This window comes from Cydia amplana, chromosome 25 (genome assembly GCF_948474715.1).
Source record: "Cydia amplana chromosome 25, ilCydAmpl1.1, whole genome shotgun sequence".
Lineage (NCBI taxonomy): Eukaryota > Metazoa > Arthropoda > Insecta > Lepidoptera > Tortricidae > Cydia > Cydia amplana.
Genome location: NC_086093.1, coordinates 3,208,347 through 3,236,339, shown reverse-complemented (window position 1 = coordinate 3,236,339; position 27,993 = coordinate 3,208,347). Strand labels below are relative to the sequence as shown.

The window sequence follows — 27,993 nt, the reverse complement described above, 5'->3', positions numbered from 1 at the left end:
TTGGTACATTTATGGACTTAAGTTGTGCAAAGTTTTAAACATTCAGTTATAATCTTGTACAGTTTAGTGAACCTAAAATGTTATTGATTGATATTTTGTGATACGAATCTAAAGCTCAGGTGAGTAAAACGAGGCCACACATTGAACGTGCTTTTTGATTGGCCTATAAATAACCCGGCTATAATCTAAGGAATAATTTATCACATTCATTCAGTGCTGCAGTGTAGGTAATTATATTTCCTTGTGTTCTCTATTTTGTCCGTACGATTGCTGTAATATTCGATATGCTTGTGTTGAAAGGCATGTAAATGCGGCGTTTTAGGCCTTTTTAAATTTACAGATGTATATTCGCTTTATAACTTACTGCGAATTGATAAACAGGTACATTGAAACATCTATTATAACTTATACAATAGATAATACATATTGTATTTCAGATGTCATTTAAATAAAAACTTATTTGTTTGGATTTTGAAATTACTGTAAAAGTACTTACATTCGCACGTTGGCCATATTCGATCCGGTTCGAAGGACCAACGGTATGGTATAGATAGAGTCTGTGCGGAAAGAGAAGAGTCGTGGAATGTATTGGGCCCCATACATTCCAGGACTCTTCTCTTTCCGCACAGACTCTAGCTCAGTTTTTTTATAAATTAGACTGATATTTATGTACCTAATCTACCGGTGTAGCCTCGCGCGAGGCCCCTTCGGGCACAGTGAAAGAAATGGGCCTCGTAGATGCGATTTCGCCCATGGCTAGATTAGTTCACGCTACGCCACTGAGTTTGACGTTTAAAATAAATAACACTTGCACTGCGTGTGCTATCAAAATCGTTGCAGACATGTATCTTGGACTAACTCTATAAAGCTATAAAGTAAACATTGACTAATCTCGTAATCTCGCATCCAGTACGGCTATGATGGCCGGCTCTTTATCATTTGTCACCATGGCTGTCACGTTCTAACAAATATGTAAGTGCGAAAGTGACGCATAGCATGACAGGTGATAAAAATACGACCATGATAGCTGGTCAGGATTAGAAATGTGGAAATAGTAAACAACAGTTGCGGGCGAGTAGGTATTTCATGAATTTGCCGCATTATCGATGGAATTAGGGTTTGCACTATTTACGACGGATCCGAAATGTATGGGAAGATCCGCGGATCCGGATCCAGATCCGGATAATTTCATACATCTCGGATCCGGATTGCAAACCCTAGATGGAATTTAACGTTTTATAACTTAACCTTTCATACGTCTCAAATCATGGGTTCAAACCAGGGATGTTGCGGATGCAGATTTTTTGACATCCGCGGATGCGGATGCGGATATTTAAAGGCTCACATCCGCGGATGCGGATGCGGATGTAAGATTAGGTGCTTAGAAAACGTCAAATATTACATCTTTAGTATTTTTTTATTAAAAAAACCAAAACGTTTAGTATTTGAGCAAGAATATAGGTGCGTTATATTTAATAAAGAGTAACTTAAAAAGGTGATTTAAAAATTCGGTCACTATCCTTATCATACCCAGAAAAGTGGCTAAAATATAGTTAGAATTAGTTTGTGAAAGCTGTTGTTTAACCTCTCGTGCTGAGCTTATAGGTATACATTTATTCCCGAGCCAGCGAGAGGCTCTAAAATTAAACCACGAGCGTACCGAGTGCTTCGAAAAGTGTAACCGAGAGAGTTGCGAGGTTTCAAGACACGAGGGGTTAAACAAACTTTGGTACCGAGTGAAACACTAGATTTAATTTCACTAGAAATTCTTTTAAAGAATCTTTTGCTTGCCCGGGGTTCAAAATAAGCACTCTGTAGCACTTTACATAGCGTCAGTAATAAACATGGTCGGGTTTTAAGTTTTAAACGAAAATGATTGACGGATGACTTCACTCCGAGTGCTCATAAACTGTTATGAAGTTATTAGCTCTCTAAATAGCGAGCACTAAATTTGTGCCGCTTCGGCGTTAGCGGTAAGGTGCAATTTGTTATTTGAAATAATAAAATAAATAAATACAATCTAGGAATTACTGATTTTACTGCAATTAGTTAGAATATTATCGAACTTTAGACGTCAGACGTCGCTGATAGAGGTCGATCAAGATTTGAGGTATTTAGTAGAAGTATAGGGTTTAAAAGTAGTACTTATAACGTTACATTTTTACTATAAAGTTATCAGGGGGCCTAGCCAAGGTAACAATCGTTTTGTAGAATAAGTACCAAAACTTACAATAGAGGGTTGATTAATCAGATCTTGTTATCGTTACAGCTGAAACATGAAACTGCCGGGGCCCAGCAGAAGCGTGGTGTGCCTCGCCGCGCTACTTTCTTACATAACACTCGGTAAGTGCATGTATTGGCTAAATCATTATAATTACATGAATTACTTACAGCCGATAGAGATAGTAGGACTACATGGTAATATAGCTGGTCAAGCAAATCTTGTCAGTAAAAAAAGGAGCGAAATTCAAATTTTCTATGGGACGATATCCCTTCGCGCCTACATTTTTCAAATTTGCCACCTTTTTCTACTGACAAGATCTGCTTGACCAAGTATAATAATCACTTTTGCATTTTTGAGCGATAGAGAGGAGAGATAAGGAAATTCAGGATCCCTTTCTACCGCGGCCAGTTGACAAACTGCCATCTATCGCAGGCGTCGGCAAACTTTTCAGAAGAACCCACCGGGCTAATAGTAATTAGGGATCTCAAAGAGCCGCAAATGTTGAATTCAAAGGTCCAAGATTTCTAATATTTAAGTTGATTTCTAGATGAATTGAAGAGCTGCAAACGTACCTTCAAAGAGCTGTATGTGGCTCGCGCGCGGCTATTAGTCGACCCCTGCTCTATCGCATCGCTTCTGCATATTCGAGCGATATACTTAGAGACGACGTAATCTCGATTTTTCTGTGTTCGCGGTAGGCCCTCTGAGTACCGTAAAATGGGGTGAGTAGGGTTCGCAGGGAGAGTTGGGTTATGAATGGGGAGAGAAGGGATGAAAGGGGGGTGAGATTGGATTTTAAGGCTACTGCTACAAAAATAATGTATTCCAATTTAAAATGGAGCTATAGTAATACTCAGAATAAAAAAAAAACAATCCAACAATCTTCCAAAAACACCTTTGTATGAAAACCCAACTCACCCCAAATACGAGGGACTACGGGGTGGGGTGGGATTTCCTGTTTATCGTCAAAGTTATGAAATGGAACTACCCAAAATAAAATAAAAACTAAAATACAAACGTCCCGAACACTTATCATATACACCATTCAGTTTGCATATGTAAAGATAAAATGTTATCGAGGTTTGAATGTCAGTTTTGCACCTACTCACCCCATTTTACGGTCATCATCATCATCATCCTGGCGTCAATCCCAGCTGTGCCCCCGCCCGGGGCGCCCATTTTACGGTAACCTACTGAACGAACATGACGGAGACTTGCCGCGGAAAATGGTTTCAACTAGAGATGCCCCGAATAGTGGTTTTGGCCGAATACCTAATATACGGCATTAGGTATTCGGCCATGGCATCTCTAGTTTCAAGAGCAACACCAACTGATGAACCTTAGACAGGAAATATTCCTGTAACCTATAACTATTTGGCCCGAGGCTAGCCGTCCCTACTTTTTCGGCCTTTGTTTATGTACAGTCAGCATCAAATAGATAATGACGGCCAAAGTGGCCAAATATATTGGTACACGTCCTTATTCCTACGGTAACAACACACTTTGGCCGTCAACATTTGATTCTGACTGTACTTCTCACATATCACGATTATTTTTCATGAAGCAAATAAAACACAAAATAACAATCTTATTTTTTTATTAAGTATCATAATGATAAAAAAATATCTAAACTTTTATAGTAGTCTTACCTAAATCGAATACCATAAGTGGCCAGCCTTCAGGCCTTTCTCTTTCCACTCTAGTCTCTACACTACCCATCATCATTTAAAGTATTACCTTGTTGATTTTACCTCGAATGTTATCGGGAGTTCTCAAAACTAGTCCTTTTATCAATTCAGGTATGTTGTTTTGGAAAGCAAAATCAACTAGCAAATCCAAGGTGTCCAGTTTGACGGTTGCAATCAGTTTCTCAATGCAACCAGCTGCCAGCTTATCCATCAAGCAGCGTTGAGCCAGCAGTAAAAGCGGTTTTAACTCTAAATCTTCATTCGGAATGGTCCCCAAGTACATGTATGCCTTTAAGCACTGAAGGATCTTCACTGTCACCCCCACCATATCGATGCTGCCTTGCCCAGTCTCTTTCCATTGTCCTTTTAGCATAGTTCGGAACATGTCACCGTGAACAAGTAGTACACTTTTGTGCACCGGCACAATACCATCTTCTGCCTCAAGTTTAAAGTCTGTAAACTCTGTTTCTTCATACAGTTCCTTATAATGTTCATTCCATACAGCAGCTACATGCGTTAGATCTTGTACTACAAAGTTTATTGTAAATGTATATAAAAAAATGTTATTATGCCTGAGTAGAAAACTGTCATATTTTTTTGTTGGTATATCAAATTCTAGCCATTCATCCTGACAAAGTATTTGCTTGTTGAAGCCTTCCGTGGTTATGTGCAGTGAAATGTTCTTTGCATTCTTTGCATTCTTCTTCGATTTAATATTGACTAGAAGATGAAATTCAGGTATTTTGAGAGGCTTCATGGTTACAACAACTACAGCCATCCCATTTACATCTAAATTGTTGATGATGATGTTATCTGCATCGTCCTCAAATCGCATTACTGAGAATACTGTCTTCATCATTGCACCACGCTGTTGCGTCTCCAATATGCTGCAAAGAGAATAGATGAGTATATAATAATTCAAGAACTTTACTGCTAATACCTTTGACACTGACATATTCCCTAGCGTTTGCGTACCTAACTTACTTTCTACATACATACATACAACTTCTGTAAACATCTCGCTCGTACTCTCTTATTAGTGCAAGCAAGATGTATAGAAAGTAAATTACACAGACTTTAGCGATAATGTTTGTTGGCTACTGAGTCGTTTTCTTTTCTTTTTGACAAGGCTTGGTAGGTTGAAAGACACTTCATTTACTACCGTGGAAAGTATACAATAGGTGGGTATTGCAATATATTTTAAAACTTCCTTACTAAACTCCCATATTCATCCCAACCAAAATCGACTAAAAATAAAGTATCGGCCCACTTGCGATAATCATTTGAGAAGAATAACAAATCAAATTATATTGTATTTCTAAACGATGTTGTTCTATATTGTATTTTGGATCTTTATTTTGTCAAAATACTTACTCAAAATTGCATTTGTCTTTTTTATCTTTTATCAAGTTTTGATTAGTGGGCGGCTAAAGCGATACCTAGATAACAACTTTTAGTACTTACCACCTCTTCGTAATATGAGTCGGCATAATTGTTACTTAGACACTTTTCATTTATGTAAGAATTGGAAAATGTATTAATTGGATAGAAACTAGAAATAATCTGTGGATTCTGTGTAGAATTACTAGAATTGGAACAAAGAGAATAGATATAGATATGATCTGCGGAATGGTGGAATCAAAAGAGAATTTGGTGGAATAGAAATAAATATGTTAGGGTTGCCAGGAGTGCAAGTCAAAAGTCAATTACCATACTTAAAGTTCCCAGTCCACACTCGTACGCGAATCGCGGCTTCGCCCGCGATTCACGCGCATAGTCTGGAGGGGGCTTAAGGGTCATAATTTTATTATTATAACGATGAAAGACGTACAGCCACCAAAAAAAGCACTACCCTAAGTTAATTAAAAAGCAATATTTTACAAAAAAAAAAACATAATTTTGCTCTAATTGTTGTAAAAATCTGTTATAAATTTGAGCACTTCGCACTGGTTCCAACCTGTTTGGAGGAAATTTACCCCAAGTTTACCCCTTTCGGCCTAATAGTCATAACCACTATCGCATGCGGTGCGATAGTGTGTTAAGACTATTAGAAAGATTATAATATATTTATGTATATATAGATGGTCAAGCAGATTTTGTCAGTAGAAAAAGGCGGCAAATTTGAAAAATGTAGGCGCGAAGGGATATCGTCCCATAGAAAATTTGAATTTCGCGCCTTTTTCTACTGACAAGATTTGCTTGACCATCTTAAGGCCCCAGTACACAGTGATGAAGGAATGTCCGTGACAAGCCATGCTTTGCAATGCGCAACTGTAGGCTAAAGGCCCCAGTACACAATGGGCCATCGCCGGCCAGTCCAAGGGACGCAGCCATGCGGTAGAATGAGTTAGCAATATCACTTGCTCCCTCTAACGGATAAATGCGTCCCCCAGAATGGCCCACGCTGGCCCATTGTGTACTGGGGCCTCATCACGAAGGTGTTCACACAATGGTGCATATACATATACATACAATATACACAACAGCGGGTCTCTCCAGCCAGCTGTCAAACTGACAGCGTATTTACGTCAAACTAAACAAACAATGGCGACTGTGTGAACACCACAGGCCACGGTACGCCACGATTCCTTTGAAGTGTGGCAAAAAACCGACAATTTCCCGATTGCCCACCACGGCTGACAACTGACGGCCAGTCGTCCGCCATTGTATACCATTGCTCCCTGTACACAATGGCGCCGGCGTGGGATGGCCCATCCTTCACCACTGTGTACTGGGGCCTTTATATACCCTTAATATAACCTAACCTAACGATAATATTCCCGTACTCCTGGCAACCCTGTATGACTGGGGAGGGGGAGACCATGGAGAGACACATGAAGCGTTTCGTTCTACGCAGATGTTATTGTTAACTAAATACGGATAGTACTCGTAAACTAAACTACGAACTATTTTATTCTTAACACGAATACAGTGTTAAGACTTAAGAATAATTGTAGGTATACTTAATACTTACTTACTGCTGTGTCTGCCGGTCTGCCTGTCTGTCATGGACGAAATACTTATGCTTATATTATATGTGTACTTATTTTCCGTTGTTCCAGCGCAAGCCATCGACTGCTTCAAATGCGTCTCCATGAACGGCAAGTTCTCGGCGTGCGACGACCCGTTCCACAACAACCATTCTCTACAAATGTTGGAGTCACCCTGTATGGGGGGGCGGAAGGGCCGAGATGGATTATTTCCGGCTACTTCCTGTATAAAGATCGCTGGGGTTTTCGGTAAGTCTCACTTCTCTTTCTCTCTATTTCTGTCTCACTCACACAGCGTCATCCACAACACCCATTCTCCACTGTTCACATAGATAATAGAGTAACCGTGTATTTGGCGGAAGGGCCGTTTCGGTCGCTCTATTTCTCTTTCTGCTAAAAATAGACGGCATTTATGGTATGCCTCAGCTTTTTCCCGTTCCCCTCTCTCTTTGTCTGTCTCCCTATCTCTCTCTCACACACACACATACCTCGAGGTCGACCTAGGGGGCGACGAGTGACGACCAACTCCAACCAAATGACGCTTCCTGGCAAAAAAAATAGATGAACCCATATGGCCATTACATCCACACTTGCGAACGCAAGAGTCTTTTTCCGTTTCATCAAATATCAGCATCATTGTCGTTAACAATATTTGAAATGTAATAGTAATGAAATAAATGCATTTATATTTGAGAAATTTCTAAATGTTAGTTTAGAAATGCGACCTGTTGAAGTGTTCGGCGTTCAGGGGTTATAATGATAACACAAGAGTCGAGTAAATACTGCCTATATTGGTAGAAAGCGCTGGCCTTATATACTAAAGTTTTAACAGGCTTGATCGAGTGGAAGTTATGGCAATGGTCATTAACCATTGTATTACAGTAAGTCAAGGTTTATGGCATCGTTAACTTAATGTTCTGTAAAGTAGTAAAGTACATATGTGGGAGATAGGTATCAGCTGTATCAAGCAGCAGTGTGCCAGCTGATAGCAGCTGTGTATGAGCTGACTACACTACAGCTTTCCCGTTTTTTTTTTTTTTTTTTTTAAGACAAAAAAATATTATTATTATTTTTTTGGCTTAAGTGAACTTATATCAATGGTATACATATTGGTTCTTAAAATTATGAATATAATAAAAATCTTAATGCTAATTGGATATACAATTTGCTTACATGCCTATTTCTAAGATTACATGTTCCTTATGTGGTTATGAAACACATTGTTGCATTAACATGTGTTTACCGTTATTGAAACTGTTAATATGATATTTAATTGTTAGGCATTATAGATTAATTATCTGTGTCATGGAGATAGTGGTTCCTTATATGGATGGTGGTATGCGATGGGATATTAGGTTTTCTGTTACATTATTTATCTTATAGCTAAAAGTGCGGTATTGACATTTAGTATGTTTCTTACTTATAATTATTCCTATGTAACATTAGATATACTACTGTAAACAATGCGTTGCTTGCTTTCTTACGTTATAACTTATAATAAGGAAGATGGAGATCCTTTTTTTTGGATTCTGTCGGCTTGGTAAGTTTAAAGGTGATCGGTTTTAAATTGCATTTGTAAAATAAGAAATGTGGATTGTTAGATTATCAGATTAGTTCCGTCGCTTACTTCGCGGATTTGTGTCGGTCGATCATGGAACTTGTAATTACGTTTGAATTTGACTTGTGTGTTTGTGTGTGTATGTGTGTGTGTTTCTTGTGTCTGGTGTGCCGAAAAGGTGAGTTCTAATAGTAATAGTGCTTTGTTCTGTTTTGGTGTACAATATTTTCTTTTCCTGATACTAATATTTTTAAATTTTGACCTTAGTCTTGAAATACTGTGTAGGGTTAATACTGGGTCTATCTTATCTCTATCTTCCTTTTTTTTTATTAATATTAAGTTTCCTACGTTATTGTTACATGATTTTTTTTTTCTTCATATTTTTGTTTTTTTTTTTAAGTTGTTTTGTCTTAATTAAATTATGTCCAGCGTCCTCCTGGGACTTTTGTAATCTATACTTAAGTTCTAGGGAATAAGAGGTATTATTATTACGCTGCACAAACTTCTTCAATGATATATAACTATGTAGTACGCGCTTATCATTTTAGCCTATTCCATGAATGTTACAGAGAGGCAAAGCCAAAATTAAAAATATGTATCTGATTTATGAACGTAACTCCTACGTTGAACGGTTCCCGCGCTGTCAACTGTCAATGTCATTGTGTTTATTCATGTTAGCCTAGACCATTAGGGCTTAATAAAATATAACTTTTTTAATAGGAAATAATAGTAAATATATAATAAATATGTGAAAAAATAAAATATTAGTGTACGACAGTCCGACCAATTACAAAATTGGAAGAAAATACAAGAAGATTGAAGAAGAAAATGCTACTTTCGCGACCAAGGTCAAAGGCGGCGTCGTTTCGTGGATAGCATGACTATCCACCCGGACATGTTGCATATCAAAATAAGAATCTAGCAGCATCATCATCTCCATCTCCGCCAGCGGCGTAGAGAAAAAAGCGATTTTCGCGTGGCGTATAAAAAGCAATCTGTGCCCTCCTCGCTCGCCAGCGACCGAATGTACATATCTAAAATTCCGAAAGAAAATAAACGCAAGGTAAGAAATATTTGTTCATGATTTTCGACGTTTGTGCTAACCTGTGCATTCTGGATTTTTTGGAACACTATTCTAGCTAGGTGTATATCTGTCCGCTAACTGCACATGGTGACTGAGCTGTGCACTGCATTCTGGAGCACTATTCTAGGTGCATCTGTCTGCTAACTGCACACGGTGGTTGTGCTGTGCACTGTGCATTCTGGAGCACTATTCTAGGTGCATCTGTCTGCTAACCGCACACGGTGGTTGTGCTGTGCACTGTGCATTCTGGAGCACTATTCTAGGTGCATCTGTCTGTTACCTGCACACGGTGGTTGTGCTGTGCACTGTGCATTCTGGGCCACTATTATAGGTGTGTCTGTCTGCTAACTGCACATGGTGACTGAGCTGTGCACTGCATTCTGGAGCACTATTCTAGGTGCATCTGTTTGCAAAATAGCTATACTAAGCTTTTTGGAGTACTAACCTAGGTATCTCTGATGATATTTGGACTTGGCAATCTTTCACATACTAATACTAGGTGCATTCAATGCCAGTATCTTTGGGGCATTGTGGTGTTGTCACTTATTCCTTACTAACAGCACTGAGATATGGCTCATATCCTACCTGCCAATGGCAGTGGAAGGCCACAAGTCTTGCTAGAACTGGGTTTTGTAGACTAGACACGGCTCTTAACCCCATGAGTTAATCAATGTGGTATGCAAAATTAGGCCGTCTCTTGGTATGTACTATGACTTCAAGTAGGTGAATTAAAACATTTATTCTTATTTCAGCAAGCAAGGAATTAAGCGAGTAAATCTTGACATCATGGGACGGAGGCACCAGAAATTTGGATATGGAAAAATCCTAATAGGACAACCTCGTTGTTTGTTTTCAGATGTACAATTAAGAACATTACAAAACCAGTATGACCCAAACAAGATTATGCAAAATAATCTGCGCTGTAAAAATTTTATTGGTGCTCTATTGGTGAGATGCTTGTCAGTAAGGAACAAGGCTAAGTATTTGTTTGCTAACTGTGATGATTTAGCTCTCAATCAATTTTGTGCTGAAACCGGCTATGACAAGCTGGTGTCGCTTTTAAGTGACTGACCGTCTTTTGTGTGATTATCATCACTGAGAATCTTCGCTAAGGCAGTGGTCCTTTAAATACTAAAGCACAATAAATGGCATTAGAGATTTTTTATTTTATTTTTAAACATGCTGTCGACAAGTGATATTATAAGAAAATCTAGCAGAAAAACGAATGGCTTACGGCCCGGTACTTCAACTTCAAGGGCTCAATTATCAATCATATTTTCCAATGTATGTTTTGCTGTTACTTGTATTTGTTTCATATAATAAAGTATTCATTTAACATTACAACATACAAAAACCCTGGTCAAAAGCAGCGATAAAGAAGCGGAGCAACACTTTCCTCTCTGCAGTCACAATGTGGTCGCACTCAAGTGACATTACAACAGCCTGTGTTCATTTAGAACAAATTCTCAAAAGCTGTGGTTTATTTAAATACACTTCTTTAATTGCAGTGACATCATATTCAATATTTACAAGGATTTTGTCATACAAAATTAAATTTTTGTCAGTGCCAATACCGAAGGTTACAATTCCGAAATATGATCAATTCTGTGAAATTGATAGTCAAATACTAGAAAACTATGTGACTGTGATATATACTGTGTGTATATGCCTATGATGTTCTTATAAAATAATGTACACTTTATACAGTTTAATATTGACTTTAATATTTTCTCTACCAAATCCTAAGAAATAAATACAGATACCTATATATTTAAGAAGTCAATTTATTGCAACTAAGCAGTTTAACCCGTCAACTCCCAGGTGTGACGTCACCCATAAGCGTTCTGGCTCAAATCTGAGCCGTGGGATCTGACAGGTTGTCAACAGGGAATTGGAACTGTTATGAAACTAATGAAGTAATGACAACATAAGTCCAATTATTAGACTATTAGACTAGGTGTCGATATGTGTCAGACCTTTCATGAAGTGTCTAAGATCTAGAGGTCACATAATGAGCAATTGTTTAGATTATATATCTATTGTTGAAGCTCATTATTATAAATGTTTTTTATACTATGTAGGTGCATACATATACAAAATACACTTAATTAGTCTTGATACCATTACCTATATGCAGCTATAATCAAATGAAACTAGCTCCTTAGTACTTACCTCAGAAAGCTGGGTAATACTAGAATTATTTCTTTAGCCGATAAGGACAAATACAAACTTAAACAACAGATAAAGTCCTTTATATATTGGTCGCATTGTTATTAGTTTTAATGAACTTTGCTCATATAAATGGGTTGTTGTACCTATAGCTACAAGTTTGGCCAATGAATATGGTTATGTGTGTATTTAAAGAGCTGAATAGATAAAAGTACCTATACTGAATTTCGTATATTGATGGCTAATTAAAATAAAGGGTTATAAATATATATTTTTTGCAGATATTTAATTACTTACAGTAACACTTACACCCGTGTGGAAATTATTAAATGAGCCTAATAGAATGCATTAGGTACATTAATTTTGTTCAGGTTATGGTGGTCTTGTTTATGTTTAAAGACCCTCTTTTCCGGTTTACCACACTGAGATACATCTGAGAGAAGACAACACAGCTATCGCAATTATTTATAAACCGGTGAAATGAAATACAGTATTTTTATGTCTAGGAACATTAGCAGTGGTGTGAAAAGAGACATTACAATATTCTACTTAAATGCTATATGTGCTTCAAGTGTCATAAGCTGATTGAGAGAAAATAATGTAAGATTTCAGATTTAACGAAAATTAAATTTGAAATTTCTTACAACATTTTGGAAATCCATATACCTACCGAGTTATTGGATATTATACAAATATCCTGGTGAAGTAACCCAGATGTTTTTTCTACATAAGTACTTAGATGCTTTTGCAAAAAATATTTTATCTATGTTTTCCTTCCAACTGAAACGAAATCTAAGGTATTAAAATTTAGGAAAAGTAGAAGGCATCAAGGCACGGTCATTGTAACTACTCAGTTTACGAAATATTTATATGCATACCTATGTACTTACATATAATTGTATAGATTTGCGCCCCAGCTCTCATATATAAAAGCATATTTTATTAACTGGTTTCAAGTTTCAACAGCGTTTTATCCTGGTTACCCTAGTGTTATCCAGGAAGTGCCATCAGCCATCACTGAAGGAGAAGAGGAAGAGGAGAAAGGAGTACAGTACAGTGTAATCCCTTGCGCCCTACACCGTCAAGCACACACACACACTTGAAATACTGGTGTATGTTATGTAAAAATAATTACATTAATTATTTTATGGCATCTGTTTCAGAAGTGCTTGCCGTTTTAATAGCATTACTTATGTAATGAGGGAGCTAGGTATAGATGTGTAAATAATTGTAAATCTGCTCTTGTGCTTTTATTGGAGAATAGGCTCTCCTCAAATGATAGAATTGAACACTTTATGAAGAACGTTTTTTCGATTACACAAAACTCAACCTTAAAGTGTGACCTAGTACCCTTAATCGGTCTTAAATTATTGATTAACAATGTCACCAACTAATGAAAATTATTCATTACAGTATTAAGAAAAAGTAAGAAATTACTTTATCACTTTTATTAGCTGTTGTGATTGTACACAACGTGCAAAACCCTGTCCTTGATAAAACATCAAACTTTACTGTTATTCTGATTGATAAATTTCAGCAACCCATGCTATCCATAGCATTATTTTTTTCAGGGAAAACACTAATTTTAAATTGAATGAGGTGTAAAACATTGATTACCTATATATAAATAATGAACAATAATATTCGTGATGGTAGTTATTAACTTGTTAGTGATTATTTATTGCCCTCAAAATCATGAAAAAATCACTTCCCAAACGATTTGTAGAGGGATTAAGTCAATTCTTAAAAGATTTATTTTTATTTTCACCACCTATTTAACCTGTTATGTGTTGGTGTCAACCGTAAATCGTTTAGGAGTTAATATTAGTGGAAGAAAAACATCAAGGTGGAGTGATTCTTGTACTTAATGATATTTCTCAATTTCATAATCATGGTTCCATCCAATAATTTTGGTAAATCCTTACTATGATAAATGAGAAAATAAGTGTTACTTAAAGGTGTAACCAGCAACACACTGCCAAGAGTTGCTTATACTTAGTTGTTGTATTCGCCAATAATTGCATCTCATGCTATCCTTTGATTTCTTTGATATTCCTATAATAATTAAGTTTTTATGTGGTATTTGGTGGTATAAATGAAAATACTTACCTATTACTAAATAAGGATCAAATTATTTTTGTTTCAACTATCTATATACTATACGATAGACAGTTTGATGAAATGATATCACTAGATCTCTAAATAATGTTGTAAACTAAATATACATACCTACCTATATTTTGGAAATAGTTACAGATAACTAAAAAGGTACCCAATTTAAAATGAAATAATAAATCATTGTTAATCAACGATTTCATTGTTATAATACAAAGCCAAAACAAACTTTGAATACTTATCTCTAAACATCTACATAGTTATATATCATTGAAGAAGTTTGTGCAGCGTAATAATAATTGGAAATTAAACGAACTTACCTGTAAGTGAAGTTCATTTCAATTATATTAGCTGCACAAACTTCGAAATGATAACCCATCCCACCCAGTACCCACGTTGTCCTGAGACAACCAGGGATTCGTGTACCTATAATCCCTGTCAAAGTTATGGTAATATTGGCTTTGCTGAATTGGGGGCCAAGTTGTTCCATCTATTGGCATATTCACTGCCAGCGTGAGCTACAAGCATAGCGGATACTATATGTTTTTTCCGCTTTGTAGCGATAAGTACCTAAGAATAGAGAACCCTAGCGGGCTACTGGCAGTGAAAGTGTTATGTCTTGGCTTGTTACTCTAAACTAAATGACATTGACAGTTGACAGCGCGGGAACCGTTCAACGTAGGAGTTACGTTCATAAATCAGATACATATTTTTAATTTTGGCTTTGCCTCTCTGTAACATTCATGGAATAGGCTAAAATGATAAGCGCGTACTACATAGTTATATATCATTTCGAAGTTTGTGCAGCTAATATAATTGAAATGAACTTCACTTACAGGTAAGTTCGTTTAATTTCCAAAAATTATTAATTGGGTCTAACTGTTATATATAATTACGGTTCAGTGTAAACTGATATTTTTAGATGCCGAAAAGTGTAATGATTTGAAAAATTGATTTATTATTTTGATAATATGTCATTGACAATGTAAAGGTTGCATTCATATTTTGTTTTTGTGCTGCATGGCTGGTTTTTTTTTTCAATATGTTCTTACTTAATGCTAATATTTGTACTCTGATTTTGAATAATAGTATATGGGTCTTTTATACATTGAGTAATAATAACTATGTGGTTAAAAGGATTTTTCTACATTGGTGACGAAAAACTCGTGTTTTAGTATAATATAATACTCTACACTTTTAAATTAAATGGTATTCTTTTGAGTGAAATAAGTTTTGTATTATTTTATTTATTATATATATATATATGTTTTTTTTATTACATTGACCTATTGTAGGTATGGCAAGTAGGTTGTTAGGTATCTTTGCGAATTCTCTTCGACATGTAAACTGGTCATTAACTCATTAATTTATTATTATATTATGGACACAATACAACGTGTATTGTATTTACATGTAAGGTTTTTTTTTTGTGATTTAATTGTTTTTTTTTCATGAATTTAACTTATTTTTAACTTATTTTATGTATTTTTTGTATTTAATTGATTTGTTTATTATTATCACTGTAATTGTAGGTATTTATTTAATGTTCGTATTACGTTTTCTGTTTTTTTTTTTATTCATAAATATATTTAGTACATAATTTATTGTATTATTTATTTGTTTTCTTCTCTGTTTTGATTAATAGTTGTTTTTTTTTTTTATTTATTTATATAGTATAATGCTATATCAGATTTTTATATGTATACTTAAATTTTTTTTTACAGGCTGTTTTTTTTAACACATGTTTATATTTATAAACATACTATGTGTCCAAGGACCTTCATGCAAGGTAACTCGACCGTATCATGATGTCTCAAGGATTCAGTGCTTGTAAAAGAAAAATGTTATTCTAATGTGTTATAGTGTCTATTATTTTTCTCTGGGGTTTTCAATTATTATTAATATATATTTTTTTTTTCATCAGAATTCTTGCTCGTGATTTGTGGAAAATTGTTTGTTAGTGTAATAATTGATCGCCAATGAGCCATTTTGTAATGTCTGCATTGTGACCTAATAATTGTAAGCTGACTTTGTGATACCTGTCACCTGTCTTTTACATATAACATATTTATTAAGGATACAAAAATTTATAATTTATTATAGCGCGCTAATACATATTACGCGTTAATATGTATTGCCAGACAGTTGTTTTCACACATCGGAACAACAAAAAACCTTTCCGTGTGCCCAAGGACCGCTGCAATTGAGAGCTCGCTCGAATTGTTTAGGTTTCAAGGGTTATTGCCTGGTTGTATCCTGGTGTACCTTGCTTACATTTTTTTTTACGAGCTACCCCATTTTGAAAGGAAATCATCATTTTGAAAACTTAAAGCATATAAGAGTCACAATAACTTTTAGTTGATCAGGCTAATTGCTGGTTGCAACACTTATCTGATTTAGCTCTCTCAATGTGATATTTATATTTTTCCTTCCCTTTTATTTTATTTATTTGTCTTTCATTATATTCATTTTATACCTACTCGTATATTAATTGACGCCTTAATTTTCATATTATATGTTGTGAATTATTTTTTAGTTTAAAACTTTAATAATGCGTCAAGTGTATGAACTGTTTATGGTTATTTATTTTTCTTCTTTCTCTGTAGGTAGGTACTCGAAATTCGAGATGACATAGCATGCTTGTTGTTGTTTGCTTGTTGGTTGTTGCTTGTTCATCCGTATTGGGTGACGTGTGACGAGCACGCGTGACGCGGCCTTCACAAGTCTGGTGCATTCCATTAATCATATGTTTAAGTTGATTAGTAGTTACTGTTGTTATGTTTGTGTGTTTCGTTGTTATTGGTAATTTGTTGGATGTGAATATTGATTTTCTAATTTAATTTTTGTATTATTTCTTATATTTGGTTATTATAAGTTTATGAGAGTGGTGACTGGCTGATGGCATTTTCTTGGAAATTAAACGAACTTACCTGTAAGTGAAGTTCATTTCAATTATATTAGCTGCACAAACTTCGAAATGATAATTTTAACTTGTAGTACGTGCTTTATCATGTAGCCTGTTCCATGAATGTTACAGAGAGGCAAAGCCAAAATTAAAAATATGTATCTGATTTATGAACATAACTCCTACGTTGAACGATTCCCGCGCTGTCAACTGTCAATGTCATTTAGTTTAGAGTAACAAGCCAAGACATAACACTTTCACTGCCAGTAGCCCGCTAGGATTCTCTATTCTTAGGTACTTATCGCTACAAAGCGGAAAAAACATATGGTATCCGCTATGCTTTTAGCTCACGCTGGCAGTGAATATGCCAATAGATGGAACAACTTGGCCCCCAATTCAGCAAAGCCAATATTGCCATAACTTTGACAGGGATTATAGGTACACGAATCCCTGGTTGTCTCAGGACAACGTGGGTACTGGGTGGGATGGGTTATCATTTCGAAGTTTGTGCAGCTAATATAATTGAAATGAACTTCACTTACAGGTAAGTTCGTTTAATTTCCAATTATTATTACGCTGCACAAACTTCTTCAATGATAATTTTAACTTGTAGATGTTTAGAGATAAGTATTCAAAGTTTGTTTTGGCTTTGTATTACAACAATGAAATCATTGATTAACAATGATTTATTATTTCATTTTAAATTAGGTACCTTTTTAGTTATCATTAACTATTTTCAAAATATAGGTATGTATATTTAGTTTACAACATTATTTAGAGATCTAGTGATATCATTTCATCAAACTGTCTATCGTATAGTATAGATAGTTGAAACAAAAATAATTTGATCCTTATTTATTAATAGGTAAGTATTTTCATTTATACCACCAAATACCACATACAACTTAATTATTATAGGAAAGAAATCAAAGGATAGCATGAGATGCATCTGTTGGCGAATACAACAACTATAAGCAACTCTTGGCAGTGTGTTATTGTTGGTTACACCTTTAAGTAACACTTATTTTCTCATTTATCATAGTAAGGATTTACCAAAATTATTGGATGGAACCATGATTATGAAATTGAGAAAAATCATTACAAGAATCACTCCACCTTGATGTTTTTCTTCCACCAACTCCTAAACGATTTACGGTTGACACAACACATAACAGGTTAAATAGGTGATGAAAATAAAAATATATCAATACAAATCTTTAAGAGTTGACTTATGTAATCCCTCTACAAATCGTTTGGGAAGTGATTTTTTCATGATTCTGAGGGCAATAAATAATCACTAACAAGTTAACTACCATCACGAATATTATTGTTCGTTATTTATATATACAGGTAATCAATGTTTTACACCTCATTCAATTTGAAATTAGTGTTTTCCCTGAAAAAATTAATGCTATGGATAGCAAGGGTTGCTGAAATTTATCAATCAGAATAACAGTAAAGTTTGATATTTTTTCAAGGACAGGGTTTGCACGTTGTATAGGTACAATCACAACAGCTAATAAAAGTGATAAAGTAATTTTTTACTTTTTCTTAATCCTGTAATGAATGATTTTCATTAGTTGGTGACATTGTTAATAAATAATTTAAGACCGATTAAGGGTACTAGGTCACACTTTAAGGTTGAGTTTGGTGTAATCGAAAAAACGTTCTTCATAAAGTGTTCAATTCTATCATTTGAGGAGAGCCTATTCCCCAATAAAAGCACAAGAGCAGATTTACAATTATTTACACATCTATACCCTCATTACATAATGCTATTAAAAACGGCAAGCACTTCTGAAACAGATGCCATAAAATAATTAATGTAATTATTTTTACATAACATACACCAGTATTTCAAGTGTGTACTGTGTGTGTGTGTGTGCTTGACGGTGTTGGGCGCAAGGGATTACACCGTACTGTACTCCTTTCTCCTCTTCCTCTTCTCCTTCAGTGATGGCTGATGGCACTTCCTGGATAACACTGGGGTAACCAGGATAATGGATAATGGGGTAACCGCTGTTGAAACTTGAAACCAGTTAATAAAATATGTTTTTATAAATGAGAGTTGGGGCGCAAATCTTATACAATTATATGTACATATGCGTGTAAATATTTTGTAAACTGAGTAGTTACAATGACCGTGCCTTGATGCCTTCTACTTTTCCTAAATTTTAATACCTTAGATTTCGTTTCAGTTGGAAGGAAAACATAGATAAAATATTTTTTGCAAAAGCATCTACTTATGTAGAAAAAACATCTGGGTTACTTCACCAGGATATTTATATAATAACCAATAACTCGTGAGGTATATGGATTTCCAAAATGTTGTAAGAATTTCAAATTTAATTTGCGTTAAATCTGAAATCTTACATTATTTTCTCTCAATCAGCTTATGACACTTAAAGCACATATAGCATTTAAGTAGAATATTGTAATTTCTCTTTTCACACCACTGCTAATGTTCCTAGACATAAAAAATACTGTATTTCATTTCACCGGTTTATAAATAATTGCGATAGCTGTGTTGTCTTCTCTCAGATGTATCTCAGTGTGGTAAACCGGAAAAGAGGGTCTTTAAACATAAACAAGACCACCATAACCTGAACAAAATTAATGTACCTAATTCATTCTATTAGGCTTATTTAATAATTTCCACACGGGTGTAAGTATTACCGTAAGTAATTAAATATCTGGAAAAAATATATATTTATAACCCTTTATTTTAATTAGCCACCAAATTATGTCACACTAGGTGATATATTGGCATTGTATTTCTTTAAAATATACGAAATTCAGTATAGGTACTTTTATCTATTCAGCTCTTTAAATACACACATAACCATATTCATTAGCCAAACTTAAATATCTATAACTTGTAGTTATAGGTACCTATAACTTGTAGTTATAGGTACAACAACCCATTTATATGAGCAAAGTTCATTAAAACTAATTACAATGTGACCAATATATAAAGGACTTTATCTGTTGTTTAAGTTTGTATTTATCCTTATCGGCTAAAGAAATAATTGTAGTATTACCCAGCTTTCTGAGGTAAGTACTAAGGAGCTAATTTCATTTGATTATAGCTCCATATAGGTAATGGTATCAAGACTAATTAAGTGTATCTTGTATATGTATGCACCTACATGGTATAAATAACATTTATAATAATAAGCTTCAACAATAGATATATAATCTAAACAATTGCTCATTATGTGACCTCTAGATCTTAGACACTTCATGAAAGGTCTGACACATATCGACACCTAGTCTAATAGTCTAATAAAAGGACTTATGTCATTACTTCATTAGTTTCATAACAGTTCCAATTCCCTGTTGACTTAAACTGCTTAGTTGCAATAAATTTACTTCTTCTATAGGTATCTGTATTTATTTCTCTTAGGATTTGGTAGAGAAAATATTGAAGTCAATATTAAACTGTATAAAGTGTACATTATTTTATAAGGACATCATAGGCATATACACACAGTATATATCACAGTCACATAGTTTTCTAGTATTTGACTATCAATTTTACAGAATTGATCATATTTCGGAATACCTCTAGGTATTAGCACAGACAAAAATTTAATTTTGTATGACAGAATCCTTGTAAATATGATGTCACTGCAATTAAAGAAGTGTATTTAAATAAACCACAGCTTTTGAGAATTTGTTCTAAATGAACACAGGCTGTTGTAATGTCACTTGAGTGCGACCACATTGTGACTGCAGAGAGGAAAGTGTTGCTCCGCTTCCTTATCGCTGCTTTTGACCAGGGTTTTTTGTATGTTGTAATGTTAAATGAACACTTTATTATATGAAACAAATAGTAACAGCAAAACATACATTGGAAAATATGATTGATAATCGAGCCCTTGAAGTTGAAGTACCGGGCCGTAAGCTATTAGTTTTTCTGTTAGATTTTCTTATAATATCACTTGTCGACAGCATGTTTTAAAGAAATCTCTAATGCCATTTATTGTGCTTTAATAGTATTTAAAGGACCGCTGCCTTAGCGAAGATTCTCAGTGATGATAGTCACACAAATGAAAGTCAGTCACTTAAAAGCGACAGCCGGTTGCAGCACAAAATTGATTGAGAGCTAAATCATCACAGTTAGCAAACAAATACTTAGCCTTATTCATTACTGACAAGCATCTCACCAGCCGCAGTTCAAGTCGCTGCCAATAAAATTTTACAGCGCAGATTATTTTTGCATAATCTTGTTTGGGTCATACTGGTTTTGTAATGTTCTTAATTATACATCTGAAAAAACAAACAACGAGGTTGTCTTATTAGGATTTTTCCATATCCAGATTTCTGGTGCCTCCGTCTCACGATGTCAAGATTTACTCGCTTAATTCCTTGCTTGCTGAAATAAGAATAAATATTTTAATTCACCTACTTGAAGATGAGTACATATCAAGAGACGGCCTAATTTGGCATACCACATTGATTAACTCATGGGGCCACAAAACCCAGTTCTAGCAAGACTTGTGGCCTTAAGTCCACTGCCATTGGCAGGTAGGATATGAGCCATATCTCAGTGCTGTTAGTAAGGAATAAGTGACAACACCACAATGTCCCAAATATACTGGCATTGAACACACCTAGTATTAGTATGTGAAAGATTGCCAAGTTCAAATATCATCAGAGATACCTAGGTTAGTACTCCAAAAAGCTTAGTATAGCCATTTTACAAACAGATGCACCTAGAATAGTGCTCCAGATTGCAGTGCATAGCTCAGTCACCATGTGCAGTTAGCAGACAGACACACCTATAATAGTGGCCCAGAATGCACAGTGCACAGCACAACCACCGTGTGCAGTTAGCAGACAGAGGCACCTAGAATAGTGCTCCAGAATGCACAGTGCACAGCGCAACCACCGTGTGCGGTTAGCAGACAGATGCACCTAGAATAGTGCTCCAGAATGCACAGTGCACAGCACAACCACCGTGTGCAGTTAGCAGACAGACGCACCTAGAATAGTGCTCCAGAATGCAGTGCACAGCTCAGTCACCATGTGCAGTTAGCGGACAGATATACACCTAGCTAGAATAGTGTTCCAAAAAATCCAGAATGCACAAGTAGCACAAACGTCGAAAATCATGAACAAATAAGCACTTGATACTGGGTCCACTGTATTTCCTACTTTGCGTTTATTTCCCTTTCGGAATTTTAGATACGTATTAAACATTCGGTCGCTGGCGAGCGAGGAGGGCACAGATTGCTTTTTATACGCCACGCGAAAATCGCTTTTTTCTCTACGCCGCTGGCGGAGATGGAGATGATGATGCAGACCTAAAATAAAAAGTAGGTACCTACGTCCATGCCCTGCTAGATTCTTATTTTGATATGCAACATGTCCGGGTGGATAGTCATGCTATCCACGAAACGACGCCGCCTTTGACCTTGGTCGCGAAAGTAGCATTTTCTTCTTAAGTCTTCTTGTATTTTCTTCCAATTTTGTAATTGGTCGGACTGTCGTACACTAATATTTTATTTTTTCACATATTTATTATATATTTACTATTATTTCCTGTTAAAAAAGTTATATTTTATTAAGCCCTAATGGTCTAGGCTAACATGAATAAACACAATGACATTGACAGTTGACAGCGCGGGAATCGTTCAACGTAGGAGTTATGTTCATAAATCAGATACATATTTTTAATTTTGGCTTTGCCTCTCTGTAACATTCATGGAACAGGCTACATGATAAAGCACGTACTACAAGTTAAAATTATCATTGAAGAAGTTTGTGCAGCGTAATAATAATTATTTTTATGCAATAACTAATTAGTTAAGTAGTAGATTCGTCGATTGAATATTATTGATATATAAATGTAAGTTAATGTAAGATTGTTATTTATTTACTTTTGATTTAAAAACAAAATATTTACTCAGATTGACTACATGTCATAGAAATAAGTTATATCGATAATTAAAAAAAAAAATTGAAATCAAATTTGTAAATGGAACAGATAATAATAAAAAATAGATTATAATTCGCATTAAAGGTATTAAAGTATATGTAAGTTGAAATTATTTGACCTAAAAAAATAATAATAATATTCTGTGTAAGTAATGTTTTCATGTATAAAATAATAATGTGTTTTCTAACAGTAATGGAGTGTTAACATATAAAATACTTCTATTTTACCAATAAAAGTTTGATTGATTAATTGCAATAGTGAAATGATTTGATTGAGCTTCTTTTGAAAAACACGAAATTAATTTGTAACTGGTTAAGAGGGCATTTGCAAAAATATATTAAATTATGTTACCAATTGAAAACCAAATGGTGTGGAAGCTAGCTTTTTGAACGTTAAATTGGATAATCATTTGAAATATCATAAGTGATGTTGTTTAATGTGTGGAATAGTAGATTCTAGTGTTTCTCGGTTAGTTCAGGTTAATGTTAGGTTAGCGTGTTAGTGGTTTTGTCTTTAGGTTGGGAAATGGGTTTTATTTTGAAATGTTAGGTTAGTTTGTTAGTGTTAGTGTTAGTGGTGGGTGGTGGATGGTGGGTTAGTGGTTTGTTTTGTTTTAAACGAAGCTAAATAATGTTATTGTTGGGGTAGTTGTTTTTTTATTGTGGTCTTTAGGATACCTATATGAAGATATATATGTTAAGTTAATTGCAAAGATGGAAATAATGGAATGCACCCCCGTCTTTGTTATTTAAAATTGCTGATTGTATAAAGTTGTTTGAGTTAATCATGCGACGCGTTATGTGCTTTGTTTGTTTAAATTTTGTTTATATGTTTTAATTCACGAATGATGCACTGGTTGAAATTATTGATGGATATAGAAAATGTTTTTGTTTTATTACTTCTTTTATTTTAATTAGTTGTTGATATTTAATTTTATCTATATGTATGTTTTATTACTTGTTTTATTTTAATAAGTTGTTGATATTTACTTTATCTATATGTACATATATAACCATATTTTTTTTTTGCTGTGAAAAAAATATTTTTTTTTTGTTTACTTTAAAATTAATTACTTGTGGTTAGCTGGTGAATATATATATTTTTTTACATATATTCATGTTTTGTTTTTCGTCATCAAGTAGTAATCGTAAATTAATTATAATTAATAGATGAATAGATAGTAGAATTTGGAATATCGCTCGCAGAAGTGTCTGCATGTTTAAAGAATAGTTTATACATTATTAAGATTATGGTTTAGATTTAATAGACTATATTTAATGATAATTTTCGAGAGAGAGAGTGGAAAAAAAAATGTGTAAAGAAGATTATTTAGTTTGATGTAGGTACCTTTGTCCAGTCTTCATCCTGGTCTTCTATTGTAGTATTATTGGTGGTTATGGTCGCTTGGATGTGGCGTGTGGCTCGCCCTTTATTCTTCTTCCTTGACGTGTTGGCTTGGTGGTGTTGCTGAGTATGCTGTACTGGCGGGGTTGGCGGTTGGAGTCGATGGCGGGTATGTGGCTGCTTCCTTGTCCATTGTGCTGTTCTTGTGGGCTATCCATCATTGTTTACCTTTATTGTTACTGTGATCGTATTGCCGCACTGGGCTGAAGCTGTGCTCGGTTCCATAGTTGTTCAGGGTCGTAGCTGCGCAACGCAGTCTAGTGCTGTGCTTAGTGGTGCTGGCTAGCTGGCTTGCTGGGTGACTGGGTGGCTGGCTGGCTGGCTGGATGGCTGGGCGGCGCAACTTAGATGATTCCGAAGGTCCGAAGATTCTGAAGGCTGCTGAGCAGTTCCACTGGCAGGGTCGCCATGAAGTGTTCGGCGTTCAGGGGTTATAATGATAACACAAGAGTCGAGTAAATACTGCCTATATTGGTAGAAAGCGCTGGCCTTATATACTAAAGTTTTAACAGGCTTGATCGAGTGGAAGTTATGGCAATGGTCATTAACCATTGTATTACAGTAAGTCAAGGTTTATGGCATCGTTAACTTAATGTTCTGTAAAGTAGTAAAGTACATATGTGGGAGATAGGTATCAGCTGTATCAAGCAGCAGTGTGCCAGCTGATAGCAGCTGTGTATGAGCTGACTACACTACACTGTATGAGAACAGTTGGAAATACGAAAGAATTTTTTCCCTAAACGGAGACGTTTCGCTCGTGCTTCGCAGTTACTTGGTCAATTAAATACATACAAACTTAAACTCATGTTTATCTGTTTGCAGATGACACTGGCGAGCGCATCACGGTGCGGGGCTGCGGGCTGGACTCGGGGACTGTGACGACGGACACGGAAATCATTCGCATGTCGCACTGCGGTCGCTTCTACTACAACGACAGGTACAACTTCCGTGAGACATACAGTTTTCCTAGGATAGCGGTGCCGTCATATAGCGGCCGTCTCCATACTAAATAATACGGCTAAATATGGATGTCGTAGTATTTGTATAGAGACTTTCGGAGGAAACCAAAGCTTAACGGGGAGCTTCAGCAGGAGCACGCCGTAAACTATAGTCTGTATCTTTAGGTATTTAAATAAAAGTAAACAAACAATTTGTACATTTTCGGGTAGTTATAGCTGGTCAACCAAATCTTGTCAGTAAAAAAAGGCGCGAAATTCAAATTTTCTATGGGACGATAGCCCTTCGCGCCTACATTTTTCAAATTTTCCTCCTTTTTCTACTGTCAAGATCTGGTTGACCAGCTATATAACATCTATTGGTTAACCGACCAAATACAAAGCCGCCTGGATTAAGTCACTAAACGACCTGACTTTAACCTACATTATTACATTATGTAATGTTTTCATCTACCCTCAACTGGCTTAAGGAGCCATTTGGGGGTAGATTTTGTTCACTTTTATTTAAATACCTACAGATACAGAGTATAGGGCAGTATCTCGCCTCCCCTGCCGCCGTCGCCAGTCGAGCAATCGGTAGTATCGGCGATTAGAATAAGTTACCTTTATTAGAAGAAGAATAAGTTAATTAGAAGAAGTTGATAACTCGCGGGGAAAAATTGAAGAAATTTGAACCTTATGTAATTCAATTTAAAGTTCTAATTTATTTAATAAAATATCTCGACTTCCCGCCGTGTACCGAATTAATTTTTAGAAAGGCTGAGTTTTCCGTTTCACGAAATATCAGAACAAATTGAAATGTAAAAAAATACTTTGTCTCCAATTGCCGAAAATATCCGATGTTTCATATTTTAACCCTAAATTTAACTAGAAATGTCAATGTTGGAAATATAATTCTATTTTATTTTTAAGTTTATTGGTAAAGGTATCCTGAACGGAAACCTAGTAGTCCCTGGTGCAGACTTAACTATACGGCAAATGATGATGATGGAATTTCCTTTTGCAGAGTTGCTCCTTTTGACTCACAGATTGATTTAGGAAGGGGAGCCAATCGAATTTTTGATGCAAAATTTTGACTTCAGCGGGGGTGCCCCCCGAAATTTGTAAAAAATAAAGTTTTGCTTTTTGGTCAAGTTTGGTATCATTTTCGTGTAACTCAAGGATTAGAGTTTAAACCGGGGGTTACATGTAAAAAGGTGGAAGTCTCGCAACGCTTTTACTACAAAAAAGTTTTGAGATGTAATGTGAAACCAAGTCGGTTATTTTAATCAGTGCCAGGGGGTGTTAAAACCGTATCAATAAGATATCTTTAATTTGTAATACGTATGACTTGGCCATCGCACGGCTGCATAATGACAAAAGGATCATCGTCACCTATTAAAAATAATTCTAATTGAACATAACGCTAGCGCTAATTGCAGTTTGAGCATTACAAATATTTACGAGTACGGTACGAGTAAAGCATTATGTGCGATTGCCAAGTCATTATATGTATTACAGATATCTTATTGATACGGTTTTAACACCCCCTGGCACTGATTAAAATAACCGACTTGGTTTCACATTACATCTCAAAACTTTTTTGTAGTAAAAGCGTTGCGAGACTTGCACCTTTTTACATGTAATGTTTTTGATGGGATCTCATCTCTTTTTGTAGGCAGTCCTTCTTTTCGGGTACTCATACCCATACTATGTATACACATATCATAACTAAACATATCTTCATTCATACTCACATCGTACATCGTAGTGTACCTTTACTTTACCTACTATTTGTAGGAACTGCAACAGTAACATTGTAATATCATATATTTATATGGGATTACAAACTTACTTATGCAGTTCTCAGATCTTTTTTAGGTTTACCCTTTATGTGGCCATTAAACCCTAACTCTGTACCTACCTCTACTACCTACCTCTGTAAATTTCAGCTCTCTCAGTTTATGGGAAGTACCTACTAATTCTATTCTGATGATCATGAGTGAATGAATGAGTGTCATAAATGCCATACTTTGCTTTCGCTTAACTTCGGAACTAAATGACCTACAGACTTGAAATTTTGGATTTTAAGTACCTATGTGATTTTAGCTTACTGGATGACGAAAATTTCTGCGTTCTGGTCTTATCCAGAGGTTCTCAAATAGGGGCCTGAAAATGCGGCGAAATGGTTCCAGTAAAGGATGGTACGGCAGTGTTTGCTTCGCGCTCGACTTGGCGGGGGCACTGCCGTGCCCCCAGATAAGCGCTAGTCTAAAGGAAAAGTTTACGTAAGGTTGTGGCATACTCCAAGGGTCAACCTGAAGTGTTTAGAATATAAAGCAACCAAATTCTGCTTCCAGATACGTGCACGGTTGCCTGCAGAGCTGCAACGACGCGGACGCTTGCAACGGCGCGCCTCGCACTATGCACGGAGTCGCACTTGTCCCGCTATTGTGTACTATCAGCTTTCTTTTGATACAGAGCTAACAGAGACCGGGCTAAAAGGGGGGGGGGGATAGTTTCTTTTGATTTGTTTCAGTATCTACTGCAAGAATAAGATATTGACGGAAGGATTGTGCAGCACGGATGTATATACAGTCGCCATCAGATATATCGGAGCGGCCAAGGCGCTCACAAATATCTGGCCACGCCTCTGATATTTGTGAGCACTTCGGCCGCTCTGATGTATCTGATGTCGACTGTACAACCGGATAGTTGACCCATTGCGGTGACTTTGAAAGCCCCCCTTACTTTGTCAATCGCTAATATGGGGCATTATCTATGAAAAGGGACCTTATTGTCGATCACACACACACACAGCACACAGCGTCGCGCGGCATTGTATTTATATCGGAGCATCGTTAATAAAGGCGCAAGCGCCATCGACAATAAGGTCCCTTTTCACAGATAACGTCACATATCTACTAAGCCAATAACACTACATTTGTGACGTTTTCAATTAAAAGGTACCACATTG

General features: G+C 35.8%; 1 protein-coding gene across 1 annotated transcript; it reads left to right on the top strand.

The window, feature by feature from the left end:
• The first annotated feature begins 18 nt into the window (after window positions 1-18).
• On the top strand, window positions 19-27,518 carry LOC134659538 (uncharacterized). Its single transcript, XM_063515203.1, has 5 exons — window positions 19-119; window positions 2,270-2,343; window positions 6,975-7,151; window positions 24,904-25,018; window positions 27,377-27,518. The coding sequence occupies exons 2-5, from the start codon at window positions 2,277-2,279 to the stop codon at window positions 27,501-27,503; spliced, it is 486 nt and encodes a 161-aa protein (XP_063371273.1). The 5' UTR covers window positions 19-119; window positions 2,270-2,276; the 3' UTR covers window positions 27,504-27,518.
• The last annotated feature ends 475 nt before the right edge of the window (window positions 27,519-27,993 follow it).

What these genes read in the sequence shown, in the direction of transcription:
- LOC134659538 (XM_063515203.1), top strand. Translation starts at nt 2,277, where the DNA reads ATGAAACTGCCGGGGCCCAGCAGAAGCGTGGTGTGCCTCGCCGCGCTA. An exon ending in ACTTTCTTACATAACACTCG is followed by an intron (nt 2,344 to 6,974) that starts GTAAGTGCATGT and finishes CCGTTGTTCCAG; the next exon opens with CGCAAGCCATCGACTGCTTC. An exon ending in AAAGATCGCTGGGGTTTTCG is followed by an intron (nt 7,152 to 24,903) that starts GTAAGTCTCACT and finishes ATCTGTTTGCAG; the next exon opens with ATGACACTGGCGAGCGCATC.